Consider the following 22409-nt stretch of genomic DNA (forward strand, 5'->3'; position numbering starts at 1 on the left):
AAGTACTTACTACTCCTAACTGCCTGACATTTTCCGACCTAACTTTTAAAAATATAATGCATATTCCACCTAGTGGCAGACAAGTTACTTTCAGTCGAATAAAGTTGCTGAGAGGAGTCCTTGCCTCTATTGTTTGGGTTTAAAGAGGCCAGTCTGCAAAAGGTAACCACAGTATAGTTTTGATCCCTGGCTTCTTCTCTTATACACACACACACACTCTCTCTGCTGGATTGATTTATTTATTATCTTACAGTTGACAGCAACGAGTCATCGGCTTCAAAAGACAGTGTCTAGACATTAAAAATCATGGTCGAATCATGGCCAACTTCTGCTCCTATTTGGAGCAAAAGAAAAGTTAGGGGTTGGGCAGTCCGTGGACCTGACTATGCCGATTAATCCTGACAATTGTCGAGCGCCTCAATTCTTAGAAATCTACCACAAACATTCTTAGGCATTATTCATTCACCTGATGATTTCTGAGGGTTTTTTTTCCCGGCCGGGAAGCGGTGCCGGGTATGTACGGAACGGCTCATATTTACAAAACGAGAGGGTGTCGCGATCATCTTTCTTTCCGTGGACAATAAACCGCAGTTCCCAAACCAGGGCTCCAGCACCAGGACCCGCTCCAGGGCCCGGTTGCCAGGGCGACGGGCGGCTGCCGTTGATTTGAGCGCGCGCCTGCGCTCCTCCATCCGGCGGCCTGGCCTCCCCGCCGCCCCACCCCCAAATCCGGCGCGGCCTGTGATTGGCTCCTGTCGCCTCGGACGTCATGATCATGAGAGCAGGTGTGATTGGACGTGGCTGATTTTATTGTCTGGCTCGGAGAGCAGGAGAAATCTGCTGAATTGATATCCTCCTGATTTTTACAGGGCTTGAAGGTACGCGCAGCTGATTTTACCGTGAATTCAACTGAATTTAGAGGGATTTCTTTCTGCTCCCTTCCCGGTCTTGAGGCAGGGAACAGGAGCCGGCGGGTTATTTTTTATTTTGTGTATAATTTTAAAAAAAACCAAGTGGCTAAAGTTGCAGTGGTTATAACGTGGCCTGGCCGCCAGCTGCCTGGTAGGTCAAATTCGACTCCATCCAAATATTCAACTTCAGATTTTATTTTTCCTCTCACGGCGCGGCGGCCGGCAAACTTTCCGCGAGAAAAAAAAAACTCCCCCCCCCCCCCCCCACGGCGCCCACCCCACCCTCCGCCCCCCAGTCCTGGCGGATCCGGCGGACAAGGCGGTCGGGCGGGGAGGATAAACACACACACACACACACACAGGCTGGCGGAGGATTTCACCAGGATGGCCCAGGCTGACTTCACTCATGCGCACTGCTGCAATCTGCTGGGAAATCTCTGGCTTCTCCGGGGGTGGGGGTGTGTGTACAGATAGGGCAGAGGAATAGCGTATAAACCCAGTGCTACAATTGACAGGACAAATGCGCAGCGCTGTATTCTAGTATGACTCTAAAATAACCTGTCGGCACACCATAAACTTAGTAGGCACACAATGCCCACCATGGGGGTGGCAGATAGGGTAGGGGAATAGGGTATACATCTAGTGCAACAATTGACAGAACAAATACGCAGCACTATGTATTCCAGTCTGACACTAAAATAACGGGTAGGCACACCATAATAGGAGTAGGCACACAATGCCCACCATAAACTGATAGAACAACACCATCTATTTTAGGTGGAATATGAACTTCATATGGCAGCATGGTTAAAGAAAACTGCGGTGGAATGTAATCTTAAAAGTTCACAGCACATTTAGTCTAATATAACTAAAGTAGATAAAACAATACATTGTAATATATTGAGTCCACCATATATATATATATATATATAACAATGCATTGCAATATGTAATCTAACACCACATTTAGTCTTAACTATAGTATATGTAACATTGCAATATAATGTAAAATAAGAGCACATTTTGTCTAATATAACTATAGTATATAACAATGTATTGCAATATAATATAAACTAACAGCGCATTTACCACAGTATCACATGCAAGGCACCACAATATGATCTAACGATTATTCTATCACTGCCTTGCAACATAACTGACTATAACAGTCTTATAATAACATAATCTAACAAGCCAGTTTAAAATAACATGATACAATATACCAACATATGAAGGCAGAAAGTGTTCCAATGTATAAAATAGCACTGATAAATACAATGCAGCTTAACACTTATGTTAAAATGTAAAATGCAATGTGATAAAATATAATTTAGCACAGCATAATGTATCACAGTTTAGCAGCCAACAATATAATTTAACAAATTGCAGTTAGACAAGTGTGACATAATTGAAGTCAGAATGTAACATGCAATTCAGTGCAGTCCAATTTGACAGTGCTGCACAGTTCAGTGGAACACTGAATTTGATTCTTCTATGCTTCCATTTGGTTCTCTGGATCTATCTTTACTGTTATTTATTTATGCATTTTGTGTACTGCAGTTCCTATAACCCTGAATAATTTAACCTTCCCTTGCAAAGCCCTGTAAGTACTTGACAATTACAGTGGTTGGTTGTAAAAGACCATGCTTTGAATTAATTGCCAACAGGTTTTTTTGTTAGTGAGGGCCACATGATTGAGAATTGTATCTGTAACATTTTGCACAATGAAAGAATGTTCAAAATGAGAAGGTCAAGTTTGGGATATTTTGACCTGTTGTGAGTCACATTTTTCTCATCTCTTCCTCATACCTCAAGTAAATTAACTTTTCTACCACTCTGTATGTAATGTTAGGCTGATTTTGAAGCAGGAAAGTTTGCTGTTTAATTTAAAAATAGTGGCAAAAACTATTTCTCCTGGTTTCCAATGCAGGTCGCCTCATGAACCCTTCTTTTGCCAGGGAATGCTTAATTCATGCCTCTGGCTCCAACCTTAACTTATTTCAAAATTATTCAAAAACACTGTTAGTGCTAAAGTGCTGTTTGATATATATATAAATTACTTTTTGTTGCAAGTTCCAGGCTATTCCCCCTCTACCCTCTTGACCAGATTTCTGGTGGCATGGTGATAAACTGATTTCTTGAACTACTGTTGCCTGTGTGGTTTGGGTGCACCTACAACACTTAGGTGGAAAGTTCCATGATTTAAAAAATAAACTGTTTCCAGTGGCTAACGGGTTGATAAACGGGACAGGGATTTAATGTAACAGGCAAAAGAGCCAGAGGCGATGTGAGGAAAAGCGTTCATACTCAATGGCGATTAAAATTTGAAATGCACTGCATGATGATGCAAATTCAGTAATAGCCTTCAAAATAGAATGGAAGAAGAAGCAAATTGCAGGGATATGGGAAAAGAGCGGTGGAATGGGACTCTTTGGATTGCCCTTTGAAAGAGCCGGTGCAGACTCTGGATTGAATTGTTGTCTCCAATATTGTACCGTCTCATGATTCCATGAAATGCAGAAGGCATCTCAGATTGTCTTTCCTGGATGGCTTTATCTGTTCCTACCTAAGAAATTCAGAATTTAATTGCATTAGTCTTTGCTGACCGTAACCAAGATTAGCTAATTCAGCAAAATGGATGGACCATAGCGTCTTCCTAACCTGTGCAGTTCTGTACGACAGCAACTGCATTCATTTGGAGCCTTTAATGTCAGAAAAGCTTCAAAGGCACTTCACAAGAGCATTACCAAGCCAAATTTGACACAGAGCCACACAAGGGTCACACTAGGACAGGTAACAAACCTTGTTCAGAGAGATAGATGTTAAAGGAGGGGAGGGGCAGTGGAGAAAGAGAGACAGAGTGATTTGGGGAGGGAATCCCACAGTTCATGGTCTTGATAGTGGAAGGCACAGTTTTCAATGGCAATGTGATTTTTAAAGTCTGAGGTGCGCTGAGGCTTCGGCTGTAAGAGGTTACAGATAGGGAGGGGCAAAGCCATAGAATGATTCGAAGGTGAGGATGAGGATTTTAAAATTGAAGTGGTGTTGGACCTGGAGCCACTGCAGGTTAGAGAGCACTGGTGTGATTGGTGAACAGGACTTGGTTATGGTTGCTGTGAAGTATTTATCCATGTTCGTACAAAGCATATTGGTTTGTTATTTGTACAGCAATGTGGTAAATGAAGATTAGAAGATATACTCTGTAGCTCCAACTTGTTCTAGTCTTACTGATATTTCCAAATCTTATTTGCACTGTAAGTATCTGAATTAAGCAACATGAATAATAAAGCAAAGTGGGAATTTTGAATTGTCAAATCATTCGTTAACTTTGAATGGAGTGACACAAGAGTAGGATAAATATATATTTTAGCCTCGGAAAATTGCTGAGTATTCAGATATGTAGTTTAGATATATGGTACCAGTGCATTGGAAGTAGCTGTATTGCATTTGTCTTTTTGTGTCATGGAGAATTAAACATTAAACTTTAATTGGAGATTCTTACATTAAGATGCTACTGGGGAATTTATACATTAAAATGTGAATGTCATTGACTTTTTGTGCATATGCTTATGTGTATGTTTACATTATTGCTTTGTTTTAACATTATTCAATTTGTCTGGGTGCTTCAACGCTATTTAAAAATATTTATTTGACCATTAATCTATGATGGCATGGCAGCACAGTCTTTAGCACTGCTGCCTCACAGTGCCAGGGACCGGGATTTGATTCCGATCTTGTGGAGTTTGCACATTCTTCCCGTGTCTGCGTGGGTTTCCTCCAGGTGCACCGATTTCCTTCCACAGTCCAAAGATATGCAGGTCAGGTGGATTGGCCATGCTAAATTGCTCCTTCGTATCCAAAGGTTAGGTGAGATTATTGGGCTAGGATGGGGGATTGGACTAGGTAGGGTGCTCTTTCAGAAGGTCGATGCAGACTCGATGATTTGAATGGCCTCCTTCTGCACTCTAGGGGTTCTATGATTAAGAAATTATGCATTGAAGGCAGAATTGTAGGACAGGTTCATGTGGTTTACGATTTATCAGAAGCTTTAGAACACAAGTTGTCATTGTAATTTTAAAACTTTCAATGCTCTGTTGTTTCTGTATAAAGCTGACCAGCTTCAGGTGTCCTTACATCCAGTTAAACATAGAAATCAGAAAGTTGCTCACAGGTATACGCTGTTCCTCCATAGAATGCATTGTTGCAGTATTTTGCAGATGAATTCATGAAATCATTGGTTTCTGTGCTGTGAACAACATTTTACTCACCAGTCCCACTGTAAAAATATTTGGAGATGTTACACCTTGTGCATGGCTGATTTTAATGGCAGGCTAAGTCATAATTACCGATGAACAACCTCTTTAGTGATGGAGACCCTAATTCTAGAAACCAGGAAACTCCTAGTCCATGATAATTGCATAGTATTTAAAAAATCATTCATTTTATTTTACTTTTTAAAGTGTGGTTGCTCAGCGTCCCATGTGTACGCCCCAAACTGTTTTCTACTCTCCAAAATGATTGAAAAATGAAGTATAATGGGTGTTTTTTAATTTCCTGGCTTGCTGCATGTGAGAATTCTTTAATCTGATTGGCTGCTAGATGACGTCAATGCTCTTGAATGCCACAGATCTTTTGTAGATGGTGCCAAAATGAAATTGATAATGGGGAAATTAACACCACATGGACCGCTTTCTTTAATGGCAGCAGTGAGTGCACTTCTTTTTGCCAATAACCAGAAAACATGGGCCATTGTTTTGCCATCCTTATAACTGTTGAACAACTATTTTAAATCCTGTAGACAGCTGTAAGAGTGTGCCAAAGGAGGTTGAACGTGCAGCTCCAACAACCAGCAGGTATCCAAAAGACTGGCTTGCTTGCTTGCACTTTGCTGCAGTAGTTAAGCAATAACAATAAGTTCAGTTTCTTTGGCTGAGCCATGAAAGAAGCCCATTTTATTTAATAAAGGAAGAGAGTCTGTGCCAATTCCGTACCAGAGTATGGGTGCAATTACGCTGTTACCATTCAATCATACCTTTTAAAATGTTGAAAATTGCTCCTTTTGAAAAAAACCAGTTGTATTTTTTGTATTTAAAAACCACTGGTTTCACCTCCAGCTGAGGAACCGTGCAGTGCGAGGTGGAGCCGCAGTCTTTGTCTTACAAAGTTATCTTGGATCGAGTGTGACAGGAGGGTCGGGAGCCAATCAGAATGGGGGATTGTCCACAGGTATGATTGAATTGATACAAAATGTAACCAGGAAAACATGACAGTGTTGCATAAGGAATTTTGTTAAACGGGGATAGATGCAAGATTATGTGACCCAAGCCAAGTCACTAAAAACTTGAAGCATTCACAATTGCAAGATTCACAATGACTTGTGTAAAACGTGAAAGATGAACAGTGTTTCAACTGACTAAAAAGGTGATTAATCATTACTAGATCTTGAGACATAAGCCATCTTTCTATCAACTTAAGCTGTATTTACCCTACAACCACTGCATCAATGTGATGTTCTGTTTTACAATGACATAGATCTATAACCACAATGTTAGCATCAGTGCAAAGCAGATTGCATCAGACTAACAGCATAGTGCAGTGGAAATACAGCCTCAGATACAATGATTGGACATTGTAAACTTTATATTTTTGTGCATTGTCAAGTCAAAGATATTATTACTGCAGAATTTTAATTTCAGGTACCCTCTTGCAGCATCAAAAACTCTTAGATCAGATTTATCATGGCAAGACTGCAGAGGAAAGATTGGTCTACTCTGCTGCATCAATGTGTCTTAGCCACAACCTCAACAGAGCAATCTCTTCATAGAATCATAGAATTTACAGTGCAGATGGAGGCCATTCGGCCCATCGAGTCTGCACCGACTCTTGGAAAGAGCACCCCACTTAACCCCACATTTCCCGGAATGTGGCGACTAGGGGCTTTTCACAGTAACTTCATTGAAGTCTACTTGTGACAATAAGCGATTATTTTAGGGGCTGGTTTAGCACAGGGCTAAATAGCTGGCTTTTAAAGCAGGCCAAGCAGCGTGGGTTCAATTCCCGTACCAGCCTCCCCGAACAGGTGCCGGAATGTGGGGACTAGGGGCTGTTCACAGTAACTTCATTTGAAACCAACTTGTGACAATAAGTGATTTTATTTCATTTTCATTTCATTTCATTTCCACCCTATCCCCCTAACCCTGCAACCCCATCTAACCTACCGGCAATTTGGTATGGCCAATCCACCTAACCTGCACATCTTTGAACTGTGGGAGGAAAGCGGAGCACCTGGAGGAAACGCATGCAGACACATAGATCACACAGTGCAGAAGGAGGCCATTCGGCCCATCGAGTCTGCACCGACCCACTTAAGCCCTTCAATTCCACTCTATCCCCGTAACCCAATAACCCCTCCTAACTTTTTTTGGACACGAAGGGCAATTTAGTGTGGCCAATCCACCTAACCTGCACATCTTTGGACTGTGGGAGGAAACCGGAGCACCCGGAGGAAACACACGCAGACACGGGGAGAACGTGCAGACTCCACAGACTGTGACCCAAGCGGGAATGGAACCTGGGACCCTGGCGCTGTGAAGCCATAATGCTAACTACTATGCTACCGTGCTGCCCCTTCATCAATATAGTATATTTTCTCTTTCCCACACCAAGCATTCTTCTCAAGTGGTAGTGCCCATTAGTGCCAGTTTAGAGAGAGTTTTATACTGCAGACCAAATATGCTCCCGAGAAACCAAATTGAGATTACCCAAACTTATTTCACATAGGACTGTTGCAGTGAGACTTTCATCACAATTTTTTGGATTGCATTTGAACTCAGCTCCCAAAAAGATCGCTGATCCATTACACAACCACGATCCACATAAAGTGGAGATTTATCCACAATTTTAAAAATAAGATTCTCTAATTTAAGGGACAAATTTACGACAAGCAAATAAAAACGTGAATTAATTTGGTCACATGGTTTCATAAGGAACTGTGAGATGATGGGAAATGGGTTGAACGGTAATATAACTTAAGGCACCCAAGGAATAGTCTGGAGAGCTTCCAATTTAATTTCTGGAACAATTGAATTGTATTTTCCTGCCTTGAAATTGATACTTTTGCTGGCTTCCCACCTTCCATCAACTTCAGCTCATGTAAAATTCTCCTGCCAAACGCTCTCCACACTACATCGTGCTCACCAATCATCATTGTTGAGGTGTTACTGATCTACTTTGGCACATGGTATCCTACTACCTCCAATTTGAAATTCTTATTCCCTTTGTAATTTGCAACAATTCTCACTCCACCCCACCACACTTCACAGCTCTGACGTTTTGCATCCTCCTTCATATTTGCATTGACAGCTGCCTTTGTCACCTTGGTCCCAAACTTGAGAATTTCTTATCTAAATCCCTCTGTTTCCCTATCCTCCTTTAGATTTATAATTAAAACTCACTTGCTTCATTTGCCGATAATATGTTCTTTGGCTAACATTCATTTTTTTACCTCATTATGCCTCTGCGATGTGTCTTTGAATATTTCTCTACGTTAAAGATGCTATATAAATATGTTGTGATTTGAAAGGAATAAGGATTTCTGTTTTAAAGGAGGATAAATGCCAACATGGTCTTGGGTTGATAGACCTATTTTCATGTTGTTTTGCTGTGTAAATCCATGTCTACACCCCAGCATTGCACCCTGATCAGTTCCAGCTCAATTGCTGGCAGATCATTCCTGGCCCATTGAATAGCATTTCCAAGGTATCCACTTTTCTGGCTATTCTGGGCCCTGTTCGCACCGCAGTTTTTAAATTCAGCACAAAAAAGTATGAATTATGCCATGTTTCTATTTTTTCTTGGGGAACAGAAAGAGAATTAGGGAGCCAAGCATGGGAACAATAGGAAAGAATGATATTAGGATGTGGTGGTGAGAGAGAGGGGTCAAGGATAGAGAGGGGGGGAGAGAGAGAGATTGAGGGGTACAGTATGAGATAGCAGGATTGGGGAAGTAAAGGGGAGGTAAAGGTAAAGAGATTGGTGTGAGAAAAGAGGGTCTGGGGGGGGGGGGGTGGGGTGGGGGGGGGGGGGGGGGGGAGAAGAGACAGAGATTCTCCTACCTTTATCAGAATGATGGGGAAAAGGGAGAAAGAAAAAAACGCACTCACTCTTCTGGCCCGTTTCATCATTCAGTTAGATTATGACTAATCTGTAACTTAACTTTATAACACAGTGCAGGGCCCAGAACTGAATGCAGTACTCTAAGTGGTGGGAGGGGAGGGGGAGGGGGAGGAAGAGGGAGCAAAGTGCATATCATAATTACCTGTGGCGCTTAACTGTTAGAAATAGAAGCCCAGAAATAATGGAAGGTTTCCAGAAAAGGGCCAATTATGCAAATTTACTTTTTATATTGGAAAATGTATTTGATATTTTCCACTATTAACCAAACAGTAAGTCAAATTATTTATTTTTCACGATGGCCTGAAACCTTTGAGCTCTGGGACGTCATAACTGGGGGCTTACCCCTAAGATCCATTGGGGAACTCGCCACCGGAAGTCCCCAAGTAAAGAATTCATAGCAGTTTCCTGGGAGGTTCAAACTTGCATTGGGAAATTGTCGTGCAATGGGAACCATCCGAAAGCACAAGTTAAATCACAAACTTTGGATGGTTCTGACTGTCTTTAAAAAAAATTTTTAGAATTAAAACCACTGTTAACTTCTGGATAACTGCAGTATTGGCATTCCTCCACTCCCGAGACACCTCAACCCCCCTTCCCCATCCACCGAAATTGTAATGACTTAGACCAGGCCTTTGAGATTGGCCAATTGAAATAAGAGTTCGCTGATTAGTGGGCCAATCAGGGAACCTCTTCTTTGTATATAACAGGGAGTGTCAAATCCTCTGCAATCCCAGTGTAGACAGCAAGCTGAATGCACTTGGTTGTACAGCTGATTTTGTTAATAAAAGGGTTTCTGGTGAAGGGACTTCTGCCTCTGTGGACTTATTACACAACCCCCCCCCCCCCTCCCCGCCCCCCAAATCCTTCCCACTTCTGTTCCAAACTTATCTTCTCCCTGGCTTCTCAAAGTGCCTGGAAGCTTTAAACTTATTGATTTTACAGCAGCTGTGTTGTAAGAAAAGGCTTCCTTATCTCCAACGCTCCAGTCCCTATCGAACAGTCCCAGGCTCCCATTGCACTATACAGTTCTCGCCTGCCTGAGTCAGAAGATTGGGTAAGAATGGACCGGCAGGGTTTCAAGGTAAAAAACTTGGAGCAGAGTGGCAGTCCGACTCTGATTGTCGCTCCATGGAAGTTGCGGGTTAACGGGTTATTTTTCCTTTGCACAAATGCTCGACAGAGCTTTAATCCATTGAAATGTCAAAATGGTCACAAATTCAAATCAAAGGGAAAATTTAGGACTTCAATATTAATATCAAAAATCTAGTTAATTTAAAAATGTTTTCCTTCAAAAAGCGGTGACATTTTCCTATTTTGATTTTGAAATGGAAGCTCACAGCCCCCAATAAGACACAAGTTCATGTATTTAGCACCAGCTTCTTATGGTAAGCAGAATGAACAGAAATCAAATAGAGTGGCACCTTCAATTTGATGGAGAGGGATAGAGATTATAAGCTGTTTTGGGGTTCATGATCCTGAAGTTGTCAGCGATCTGACTTAGCTTGAAGCAGTGGCCAGGGAGAAGAATGGGGTTGTTGGTGAAGTTGCATTGTTTGTGGTGGGAGCAAAAAGTATGACTTTCTTCTGTCCAATATTTTAGTTGGGGATGTTGGACAAGCAGTCTTGACAGAATCGAGAGGAAAGAAATGCATAAAGACTACTGTGTGGGCAAGGCAGTTTAATACACAAAGATATCTAATAACCTGACCGAGTGCTTCATGACCATTTTCACACCTGCAAACGTGAATGCATCAGGTCATTGGGAATATGAAATGATCTATTAAAAACATTATCCTGCTTAAAACTTTTCATAATTTGAGGGAGCTTGTGGTTAAACATGGACTAACTCATGAATCCATAAGCACATATAAATTAATGACTTTCTAAATCACCAGTGTCCCAGCATGGACTAGATAGGTCGAATGGCCTCCTCTGTGCTGTTAGAGAGTATGATAGGGGCAAAGCATCGAGAAGTCCAATTCTGCATGATCAAATTTTGTACACAATCACAACTCAATCTTTCAGCCTTTTGTGCACCAACTAAATTGTTGCAGCTGCAGCTCAGTGAAAGCAATCTGGATTCTTTGTCTGAAGATTGTGTCCATGACCTATTCCTGAGACCTGAGCACAGAATCCAGGCTGAGATTTCAGTGTAATACTGAGTGAGTGCAGCACTGTGTGAGGTGCTGTCTTTCCAATGAGACATGAACCACTTCTTTGATGGACACACAATGTTTTGTGGCACTATTTCAAAGAAGAGCAAGAGGTTCTCCCTGGTGCCCGGACCAAGACCACTAAAAGAGATTATCTGGTTATTTTCACATTATTCTTTTTGGAACCACGCTATCCACAAATTGGTTGCTGCAATTTCTACACCATAACAGTGGCAGCACCTCAGAAATACTTCATCAGTTGGAATGTTCTTTGGGATGGACTGAGATTGTGAAAAATGCTATATTAATGCTAGATTTTAGCATGAGAATGATACCTTGGTTTGCTAATGCTTTTATTAAAGTTATTACTTCAACCATCCCCAAAACCAGGGCCAGGATTTTACTTAAGAGCATAAGAACTAGGAACAGGAGTAGGCCACCTGGCCCCTCGAGCCTGCTCCACCATTCAATGAGATCATGGCTGATCTTTGTGGACTCAGCTCCACTCTCCGGCCCGTACACCATATCCCCGAATCCCTTTATTCTTTAGAAAGGTATCTATCTTTTTCTTAAAAACGTTTAAAGAACGAGCCTCAACTGCTTCACTGGGCAAGGAATTCCAGAGATTCACAACCCTTTGGGTGAAGATGTTCCTCCTAAACTCGGTCCTAAATCTACTTCCCCTTATTTTGAGGCTATGCCCCCTAGTTCTGCTTTCCCCGACCAGTGGAAACAACCTGCCCGCATCTATCCTATCTATTCCCTTCATAATTTTATATGTTTCAATAAGATCCCCCCGCATCCTTCTAAACTCAATGAGTACTGTCCCAGTCTACTCAACCTCTCGTCATAATCTAATCCCCTCAACTCTGGGATCAACCTAGTGAATCTCCTTTGCACTCCCTCCAGTGCCAATATGTCCTTTCTCAGGTAAGGAGACCAAAACTGAACACAATACTCCAGATGTGGCCTCACCAACACTTTATACAATTGCAGCATAACCTCCCTAGTCTTGAACTCCATCCCTCTAGCAATGAAAGACAAAACTCGATTAGCCTTCTTAATCACCTGTTGCACCTGCACACCAACTTTTGCGACTCGTGCACCAGCACACCCAGGTCTCTCTGCACAGCAGCATGTTTTAACATCTTACCGTTTAAATAATAATCCATTCTGCTGTTATTCCTCCCAAAATGGATAGCCTCACACTTGGCAACATTGAATTCCATCTGCCAGACCTTAGCCCATTCACCTAAGCTATCCAAATACTTCTGCAGACTTCCGGCATCCTCTGCACTTTTTGCTTTACCACTCATCTTAGTGTCGTCTGCAAACTTTGCCACATTGCACTTGGTCCCCAACTCATTTTCCAGCCCTTCCGCCTGGCAGGATATTCTAGTCCCACTGAAGGTGACCCCCTCCGCCACGGTGGGCCCTTTGGTGGCGGAGCCAGTGAGCAACGTAAATGGCCATTAACTTCGGCGAGCCCAAAAGATTCTGATGGTGCTCGATGGTGATTCACCTCTGCCACTGCAAAACCCCCGGGGGAAGGTGTAGTGGTGGTGGGAGGGCGAGTCCTGGCCCTGAATTTGGACTTCATATTTTTGTTTCGGTGAAAATTTGTGGAATTTAGTGCGCACTGCATAGGTACAGAACCTGAGTATTATACCATCTGTTCCATTTCCCACAGAGTATCAGTTGCATTCAGGGAAGCAAATAAAGAAGAAAGGAATTTCAAAGATTCGCAAGGATCTCGGAAACGCCTTCTCAACGTCTATTTTCTGTCAAGTTGTTTTAAGCTCTTTCATGTTTCAGTGAATTTTTAAAATTCATTTATGGGGAGTAGGTGTCACTGGTGAGGCCAGCATTTGTTGTCCTTCCCTGGTATCTTTCAGAAGGTGGTGGTGAGCTACCTTTTTGAACTGCTGGAGTCCCTGATTGTAGGTACACCCACTGTGCAGTTAGCATAGGAATTACAGGATCTAAAGGGGGGCAGTGGCATAGTGGTATTATCGCTGGACTAGTTTCTGTTCATTGGAAATGGAAGGAATGAATGTTTGCGAAGGGTAGCAATCAAGCGGGCTGCTTTGTCCTGGATGACGTTGAGCTTCTTGAGTTTTGTTGGAGCTGCACTCATCCAGGCAAGTGGAGAATATTTCATTATACTCCTCTTTTGTGCTTTTAAGATTGTTGACATTTTTGGGGGTTGAGTTACTTGCCGCAGAATTCCAAGCCTTTGACCTGCACTGGTAGCTACATTAATTATATGGCTAGTCCAGTTCAGTTTCTGCTCAATAATAACCCCCAAGATGATGTTAGTGAGGGATTCAGCAATGCTTATGTCATTGAATGTCATGCGGGCAATGGTTAGATCCTCTCTTTTAGGAGATGATCATTACTTGACGCTTTTGTGGTGCGAATGCTACTTGCCTCTTGTCAACCCAAGCCTGGATATTGCCAGGGTCTTGCTGCATTTGGACATGAACTGCTTCAGTATCGGAGGAGTTGTGAATGGTGCTAAACATTGTGAAGTCACCTGCGAACATACTATTCTGACCTTATGATGGAAGAAAGGTAACTGATGAAGTAGCTGAAGGTGGTTGGGCCGAGCACATTATCCTGAGGAGCTCCTGCAATAATGTCCTGCAGTGAGATCGCAGTGAAGCAGTCGGGGAAGAGTATCATGCAGTCAGCATCACAGTGAAGCAGTCTGGGAAGAGTATCCTGCAGTCAGTATCATGGTGAAGCAGTCTGGGAAGAGTATCCTGCAGTCAGCATCATGGTGAAGCAGTCTGGGAAGAGTATCCTGCAGTCAGTATCACAGTGAAGCAGTCTGGGAAGAGTATCCTGCAGTCAGCATCACAGTGAAGCAGTCTGGGAAGAGTATCCTGCAGTCAGCATCATGGTGAACAGTCTCGGAAGAGTATCCTGCAGTCAGTATCACAGTGAAGCAGTCTAGGAAGAGTATCCTGCAGTCAGCATCATGGTGAACAGTCTGGGAAGAGTATCCTGCAGTCAGTATCATGGTGAACAGTCTGGGAAGAGTATCCCGCAGTCAATATCACAGTGAAGCAGTCTGGGAAGAGTACCCTGCAGTCAGTATCACAGTGAAGCAATCTAGGAAGAGTATCCTGCAGTCAGTATCACGGTGAAGCAGTCTGGGAAGAGTATCCTGCAGTCAGCATCATGGTGAAGCAGTCTGGGAAGAGGACCCTGCAGTCAGTATCACTGAAGCAGTCTGGGAAGAGTATCCTGCAGTCAGTATCACGGTGAAGCAGTCTCGGAAGAGTATCCTTCAGTCAGCATCATGGTGAACAGTCTCGGAAGAGTATCCTGCAGTCAGTATCACAGTGAGGCAATCTGGGAAGAGTATCCTGCAGTCAGCATCATGGTGAACAGTCTCGGAAGAGTATCCTGCAGTCAGTATCATGGTGAAGCAGTCTGGGAAGAATATCCTGCAGTCAGTATCATGGTGAAGCAGTCTGGGAAGAGTATCCTGCAGTCAGTATCACAGTGAAGCAGTCTGGGAAGAGTATCCTGCAGTCAGCATCACAGTGAAGCAGTCTGGGAAGAGTATCTTGCAGTCAGCATCATGGTGAAGCAGTCTGGGAGGAGTATCCTGCAGTCAGTATCACAGTGAAGCAGACTGGGAAGAGTATCCTGCAGTCAGTATCACAGTGAAGCAGCCTGGGAAGAGTATCCTGCAGTCAGTATCACAGTGAAACAGTCTGGGAAGAGTATCCTGCAGTCAGTATCACAGTGAAGCAGACTGGGAAGAGTATCCTGCAGTCAGTATCACGGTGAAGCAGTCTGGGAAGAGTATCCTGCAGTCAGTATCACAGTGAAACAGTCTGGGAAGAGTATCCTGCAGTCAGTATCACAGTGAAGCAGTCTGGGAAGAGTGTCCTGCAGTCAGTATCACTGAAGCAGTCTGGGAAGAGTATCCTGCAGTCAGTATCACAGTGAGGTAGTCTGGGAAGAGTATCCTGCAGTCAGTATCATGGTGAAGCAGTCTGGGAAGAGTATCCTGCAGTCAGTATCACAGTGAAGCAGTCTGGGAAGAGTATCCTGCAGTCAGTATCACAGTGCGGTAGTCTGGGAAGAGTATCCTGCAGCCAGCATCATGGTGAACAGTCTCGGAAGAGTATCCTGCAGTTAACATCATGGTGAAGTAGTCTGGGAAGAATATCCTGCAGTCAGTATCACAGTGAAGCAGTCTGGGAAGAGTATCCTGCAGTCAGTATCATGGTGAAGCAGTCTGGGAAGAGTATCCTGCAGTCAGTATCACAGTGAAGCAGTCTGGGAAGAGTACCCTGCAGTCAATATCACAGTGAAGCAGTCTGGGAAGAGTATCCTGCAGTCAGTATCACAATGAAGCAGTCAGGGAAGAGTATCCTGCAGTCAGTATCACAGTGAAGCAGTCAGGGAAGAGTATCCTGCAGTCAGTATCACAGTGAAGCACTCTGGGAAGAGTATACTGCAGTCAGCATCATGGTGAAGCAGTCTGGGAAGAGTATCCTGCAGTCAGTATCACAGTGAGGCAGTCTGGGAAGAGTATCCTGCAGTCAGCATCATGGTGAACAGTCTCGGAATAGTATCCTGCTGTCAGTATCACAGTGAAGCAGTCTGGGAAGAGTATCCTGCAGTCAGTATCACAGTGAGGCAGTCTGGGAAGAGTATCCTGCAGTCAGCATCATGGTGAAGCAGTAGGGAAGAGTATCCTGCAGTCAGCAGCATGATGAAGCAGTCTGGGAAGAGTATCCTGGAGTCAGCATCACAGTGAAGCAGTCAGGGAAGAGTATCCTGCAGTCAGCATCATGGTGAAGCAGTCTGGGAAGAGTATCCTGCAGTCAGTATCACAGTGAAGCAGTCTGGGAAGAGTATCCTGCAGTCAGTATCACAGTGAAGCAGTCTGGGAAGAGTATCCTACAGTCAGCATCATGGTGAAGCAGTCTGGGAAGAGTATCCTGCAGTCAGTATCACAGTAAAGCAGTCTGGGAAGAGTATCCTGCAGTCAGTATCACAGTGAAGCAGTCTGGGAAGAGTATCCTACAGTCAGCATCATGGTGGACAGTCTCGGAAGAGTATCCTGCAGTCAGCAGCATGGTGAAGCAGTCTGGGAAGAGTATCCTGCAGTCAGTATCATGGTGAAGCAGTCTGGGAAGAGTATCCTGCAGTCAGTATCATGGTGAAGCAGTCTGGGAAGAGTATCCTGCAGTCAGCAGCATGGTGAAGCAGTCTGGGAAGAGTATCCTGCAGTCAGTATCACAGTGAAGCAGTCTGGGAAGAGTATCCTGCAGTCAGTATCATGGTGAAGCAGTCTGGGAAGAGTATCCTGCAGTCAGTATCCCAGGGAGGCAGTCTGGGAAGAGTATCCTGCAGCCAGCATCATGGTGAACAGTCTGGGAAGAGTATCCTGCAGTCAGTATCACAGTGAAGCAGTCTGGGAAGAGTATCCTGCAGTCAGTATCACTGAAGCAGTCTGGGAAGAGTATCCTGCAGTCAGCATCATGGGGATGCAGTCTGGGAAGAGTATCCTGCAGTCAGTATCACAGTGAAGCAGTCTGGGAAGACTGTCCTGCAGTCAACATCATAGTGAAGCAGTCTGGGAAGAGTATCCTGCAGTCAGTATCACAGTGAAGCAGTCAGGGAAGAGTATCCTGCAGTCAGTATCACAGTGAAGCAGTCTGGGAAGAGTATCCTGCCGTCAGCATCACAGTGAAGCAGTCAGGGAAGAGTATCTTGCAGTCAGTATCACAGTGAGGCAGTCTGGGAAGAGTATCCTGCAGCCAGCATCATGGTGAACAGTCTCGGAAGAGTATCCTGCAGTCAGTATCATGGTGAAGCAGTCTGGGAAGAGTATCCTGCAGTCAGTATCATGGTGAAGCAGTCTGGGAAGAGTATCCTGCAGTCAGTATCATGGGGATGCAGTCTGGGAAGAGTATCCTGCAGTCAGTATCACAGTGAAGCAGTCTGGGAAGAGTATCCTGCAGTCAGTATCATGGTGAAGCAGTCTGGGAAGAGTATCCTGCAGTCAGTATCACAGTGAAGCAGTCTGGGAAGAGTATCCTGCAGTCAGCAGCATGGTGAAACAGTCTGGGAAGAGTATCCTGCAGTCAGTATCACAGTGAAGCAGTCTGGGAAGAGTATCCTGCAGTCAGCAGCATGGTGAAACAGTCTGGGAAGAGTATCCTGCAGTCAGTATCACAGTGAAGCAGTCTGGGAAGAGTATCCTGCAGTCAGTATCATGGTGAAGCAGTCTGGGAAGAGTATCCTGCAGTCAGTATCACAGTGAAGCAGTCTGGGAAGAGTATCCTGCAGTCAGCATCACAGGTAAGCAGCCTGGGACGAGTATCCTGCAGTCAGTATCATGGTGAACAGTCTGGGAAGAGTATCCTGCAGTCAGTATCACAGTGAAGCAGTCTGGGAAGAGTATCCTGCAGTCAGTATCACAGTGAAGCAGTCTGGGAAGAGTATCCTGCAGTCAGTATCACAGTGAAGCAGTCTGGGAAGAGTATCCTGCAGTCAGTATCACAGTGAAGCAGTCTGGGAAGAGTATCCTGCAGTCAGCATCATGGTGAACAGTCTCGGAAGAGTATCCTGCAGTTAGTATCACAGTCAGGCAATCTGGGAAGAGTATCCTGCAGTCAGCATCATGGTGAACAGTCTGGGAAGAGTATCCTACAGTCAGCATCATGGTGGACAGTCTCGGAAGAGTATCCTGCAGTCAGCAGCATGGTGAAGCAGTCTGGGAAGAGTATCCTGCAGTCAGTATCATGGTGAAGCAGTCTGGGAAGAGTATCCTGCAGTCAGCAGCATGGTGGAGCAGTCTGGGAAGAGTATCCTGCAGTCAGCATCACAGTGAAGCAGTCTGGGAAGAGTATCCTGCAGTCAGCATCATGGTGAAGCAGTCTGGGAAGAGTATCCTGCAGTCAGTATCACAGTGAAGCAGTCTGGGAAGAGAATCCTGCAGTCAGTATCATGGTGAAGCAGTCTGGGAAGAGTATCCTGCAGTCAGTATCACAGTGAAGCAGTCTGGGAAGAGTATCCTGCAGTCAGAATCACAGTGAAGCAGTCTGGGAAGAGTATCCTGCAGTCAGTATCACAGTGAAGCAGTCTGGGAAGAGTATCCTGCAGTCAGTATCATGGTGAAGCAGTCTGGGAAGAGTATCCTGCAGTCAGTATCACAGTGAAGCAGTCTGGGAAGAGTATCCTGCAGTCAGTATCACATTGAAGCAGTCTGGGAAGAGTATCCTGCAGTCAGTATCATGGTGAAGCAGTCTGGGAAGAGTATCCTGCAGTCAGTATCATGGTGAAGCAGTCTGGGAAGAGTATCCTGCAGTCAGTATCACAGTGAAGCAGTCTGGGAAGAGTATCCTGCAGTCAGTATCACAGTGAAGCAGACTGGGAAGAGTATCCTGCAGTGAGTATCATGGTGAAGCAGTCTGGGAAGAGTATCCTGCAGTCAGTATCCCAGTGAGGCAGTCTGGGAAGAGTATCCTGCAGCCAGCATCATGGAAGCAGTCTGGGAAGAGTATCCTGCAGTCAGTATCACAGTGAAGCAGTCTGGGAAGATTATCCTACAGTCAGTATCACAGTGAAGCAGTCTGGGAAGAGTGTCCTGCAGTTAACATCATGGTGAAGTAGTCTGGGAAGAGTATCCTGCAGTCAGTATCACAGTGAAGCAGTCTGGGAAGAGTATCCTGCAGTCAGTATCACAGTGAAGCAGTCTGGGAAGAGGATCCTGCAGTCAGTATCACAGTGAAGCAGTCTGGGAAGAGTATCCTGCAGTCAGCATCATGGGGATGCAGTCTGGGAAGAGTATCCTGCAGTCAGTATCACAGTGAAGCAGTCTGGGAAGAGTATCCTGCAGTCAGTATCATGGTGAAGCAGTCTGGGAAGAGTATCCTGCAGTCAGTATCATGGTGAAGCAGTCTGGGAAGAGTATCCTGCAGTCAGTATCATGGTGAAGCAGTCTGGGAAGAGTATCCTGCAGTCAGTATCATGGTGAAGCAGTCTGGGAAGAGTATCCTGCAGTCAGTATCATGGTGAAGCAGTCTGGGAAGAGTATCCTGCAGTCAGTATCATGGTGAAGCAGTCTGGGAAGAGTGTCCTGCAGTCAGTATCATGGTGAAGCAGTCTGGGAAGAGTATCCTGCAGTCAGTATCACGGTGAAGCAGTCTGGGAAGAGTATCCTGCAGTCAGTATCATGGTGAAGCAGTCTGGGAAGAGTATCCTGCAGTCAGCATCATGGTGAACAGTCTGGGAAGAGTATCCTGCAGTCAGTATCACAGTGAAGCAGTCTGGGAAGAGTATCCTACAGTCAGTATCACAGTGAAGCAGTCTGGGAAGAGTATCCTGCAGTCAGTATCACAGTGAAGCAGTCTGGGAAGAGTATCCTGCAGTCAGTATCACAGTGAAGCAGTCTGGGAAGAGTATCCTGCAGTCAGTATCACAGTGAAGCAGTCTGGGAAGAATATCCTACAGTCAGCATCATGGTGAAGCAGTCAGCGTAATGGTGATGCAGTCTGGGAAGAGTATCCCGCAGTCAATATCACAGTGAAGCAGTCTGGGAAGAGTATCCTGCAGTCAGTATCACGGTGAAGCAGTCTGGGAAGAGTATCCTGCAGTCAGTATCATGGTGAAGCAGTCTGGGAAGAGTATCCTGCAGTCAGCATCATGGTGAACAGTCTCGGAAGTGTATCCTGCAGTTAGTATCATGGTGGACAGTCTTGGAAGAGTATCCTGCAATCAGCAGCATGGTGAAGCAGTCTGGGAAGAGTATCCTGCAGTCAGTAGCATGGTGAAGCAGTCTGGGAAGAGTATCCTGCAGTCAGTATCATGGTGAAGCAGTCTGGGAAGAGTATCCTGCAGTCAGTATCACAGTGAAGCAGTCTGGGAAGAGTATCCTGCAGTCAGTATCACAGTGAAGCAGTCTGGGAAGAGTATCCTGCAGTCAGTTTCACCGTGAAGCAGTCTGGGAAGAGTATCCTGCAGTGAGTATCACAGTGAAGCAGTCTGGGAAGAGTATCCTGCAGTGAGTATCACAGTGAAGCAGTCTGGGAAGAGTATCCTGCAGTCAGCAGCATGGTGAAACAGTCTGGGAAGAGTATCCTGCAGTCAGTATCACAGTGAAGCAGTCTGGGAACAAAGAACAAAGAACAAAGAAATGTACAGCACAGGAACAGGCCCTTCGGCCCTCCAAGCCCGTGCCGACCATACTGCCCGACTAAACTACAATCTTCTACACTTTCAGCAGCATGGTGAAACAGTCTGGGAAGAGTATCCTACAGTCAGTATCACAGTGAAGCAGTCAGCGTAATGGTGATGCAGTCTGGGAAGAGTATCCCGCAGTCAATATCACAGTGAAGCAGTCTGGGAAGAGTATCCTGCAGTCAGTATCATGGTGAAGCAGTCGGGGAAGAGTATCCTGCAGTCAGTATCATGGTGAAGCAGTCTGGGAAGAGTATCCTGCAGTCAGCATCACGGTGAAGCTGTCTGGGAAGAGTATCCTGCAGTCAGTACCTCAGAATGGAACTTGGAGTGGACACTGGAGCGTGGGGTGTGAGCAGAGAGGTGAATGTGAGCAGAGAGGTGAATGTGAGCAGAGAGGTGAATGGGAGCAGGGAGGTGAATGGGAGCAGGGAGGTGAATGGGAGCAGGGAGGTGAATGGGAGCAGGGAGGTGAATGGGAGCAGGGAGGTGAATGGGAGCAGGGAGGTGAATGGGAGCAGGGAGGTGAATGGGAGCAGGGAGGTGAATGGGAGCAGGGAGGTGAATGGGAGCAGGGAGGTGAATGGGAGCAGGGAGGTGAATGGGAGCAGGGAGGTGAATGGGAGCAGGGAGGTGAATGGGAGCAGGGAGGTGAATGGGAGCAGGGAGGTGAATGGGAGCAGGGAGGTGAATGGGAGCAGGGCGGCGCGGGGGAGGCGCGGGAGGAGAGAGGTGCGTGCGCGTGGGAGGAGAGAGGTGCGTGCGCGTGGGAGGAGAGAGGTGCGTGCGCGTGGGAGGAGAGAGGTGCGTGCGCGTGGGAGGAGAGAGGTGCGTGCGCGTGGGAGGAGAGAGGTGCGTGCGCGTGGGAGGAGAGAGGTGCGTGCGCGTGGGAGGAGAGAGGTGCGTGCGCGTGGGAGGAGAGAGGTGCGTGCGCGTGGGAGGAGAGAGGTGCGTGCGCGTGGGAGGAGAGAGGTGCGTGCGCGTGGGAGGAGAGAGGTGCGTGCGCGTGGGAGGAGAGAGGTGCGTGCGCGTGGGAGGAGAGAGGTGCGTGCGCGTGGGAGGAGAGAGGTGCGTGCGCGTGGGAGGAGAGAGGTGCGTGCGCGTGGGAGGAGAGAGGTGCGTGCGCGTGGGAGGAGAGAGGTGCGTGCGCGTGGGAGGAGAGAGGTGCGTGCGCGTGGGAGGAGAGAGGTGCGTGCGCGTGGGAGGAGAGAGGTGCGTGCGCGTGGGAGGAGAGAGGTGCGTGCGCGTGGGAGGAGAGAGGTGCGTGCGCGTGGGAGGAGAGAGGTGCGTGCGCGTGGGAGGAGAGAGGTGCGTGCGCGTGGGAGGAGAGAGGTGCGTGCGCGTGGGAGGAGAGAGGTGCGTGCGCGTGGGAGGAGAGAGGTGCGTGCGCGTGGGAGGAGAGAGGTGCGTGCGCGTGGGAGGAGAGAGGTGCGTGCGCGTGGGAGGAGAGAGGTGCGTGCGCGTGGGAGGAGAGAGGTGCGTGCGCGTGGGAGGAGAGAGGTGCGTGCGCGTGGGAGGAGAGAGGTGCGTGCGCGTGGGAGGAGAGAGGTGCGTGCGCGTGGGAGGAGAGAGGTGCGTGCGCGTGGGAGGAGAGAGGTGCGTGCGCGTGGGAGGAGAGAGGTGCGTGCGCGTGGGAGGAGAGAGGTGCGTGCGCGTGGGAGGAGAGAGGTGCGTGCGCGTGGGAGGAGAGAGGTGCGTGCGCGTGGGAGGAGAGAGGTGCGTGCGCGTGGGAGGAGAGAGGTGCGTGCGCGTGGGAGGAGAGAGGTGCGTGCGCGTGGGAGGAGAGAGGTGCGTGCGCGTGGGAGGAGAGAGGTGCGTGCGCGTGGGAGGAGAGAGGTGCGTGCGCGTGGGAGGAGAGAGGTGCGTGCGCGTGGGAGGAGAGAGGTGCGTGCGCGTGGGAGGAGAGAGGTGCGTGCGCGTGGGAGGAGAGAAGGGTGGGTGTGTGAGTGTGGGGGGG

General features: G+C 46.4%; 1 protein-coding gene across 9 annotated transcripts in view; it reads left to right on the forward strand.

Moving 5' to 3' along the window:
• The first annotated feature begins 770 nt into the window (after positions 1 to 770).
• The window catches only part of hdx (highly divergent homeobox), a 233682-nt gene continuing 212043 nt past the window's right edge, over positions 771 to 22409 (forward strand). For 4 of the 9 annotated variants that reach the window (XM_072505115.1, XM_072505117.1, XM_072505119.1 and 1 more), the window contains exons 1-2: positions 772 to 878; positions 6026 to 6137. In XM_072505115.1, the coding sequence (XP_072361216.1) occupies positions 6120 to 6137 (18 nt within the window). In that variant the 5' untranslated portion in view covers positions 772 to 878; positions 6026 to 6119. Of the gene's footprint in view, positions 879 to 6025; positions 6138 to 22409 lie in introns of those variants that run through there. The other 5 variants (XM_072505124.1, XM_072505118.1, XM_072505116.1 and 2 more) reach the window with 4 other exon arrangements.

The sequence above is a fragment of the Scyliorhinus torazame genome, chromosome 5, assembly GCF_047496885.1.
Source record: "Scyliorhinus torazame isolate Kashiwa2021f chromosome 5, sScyTor2.1, whole genome shotgun sequence".
Taxonomy (NCBI): domain Eukaryota; kingdom Metazoa; phylum Chordata; class Chondrichthyes; order Carcharhiniformes; family Scyliorhinidae; genus Scyliorhinus; species Scyliorhinus torazame.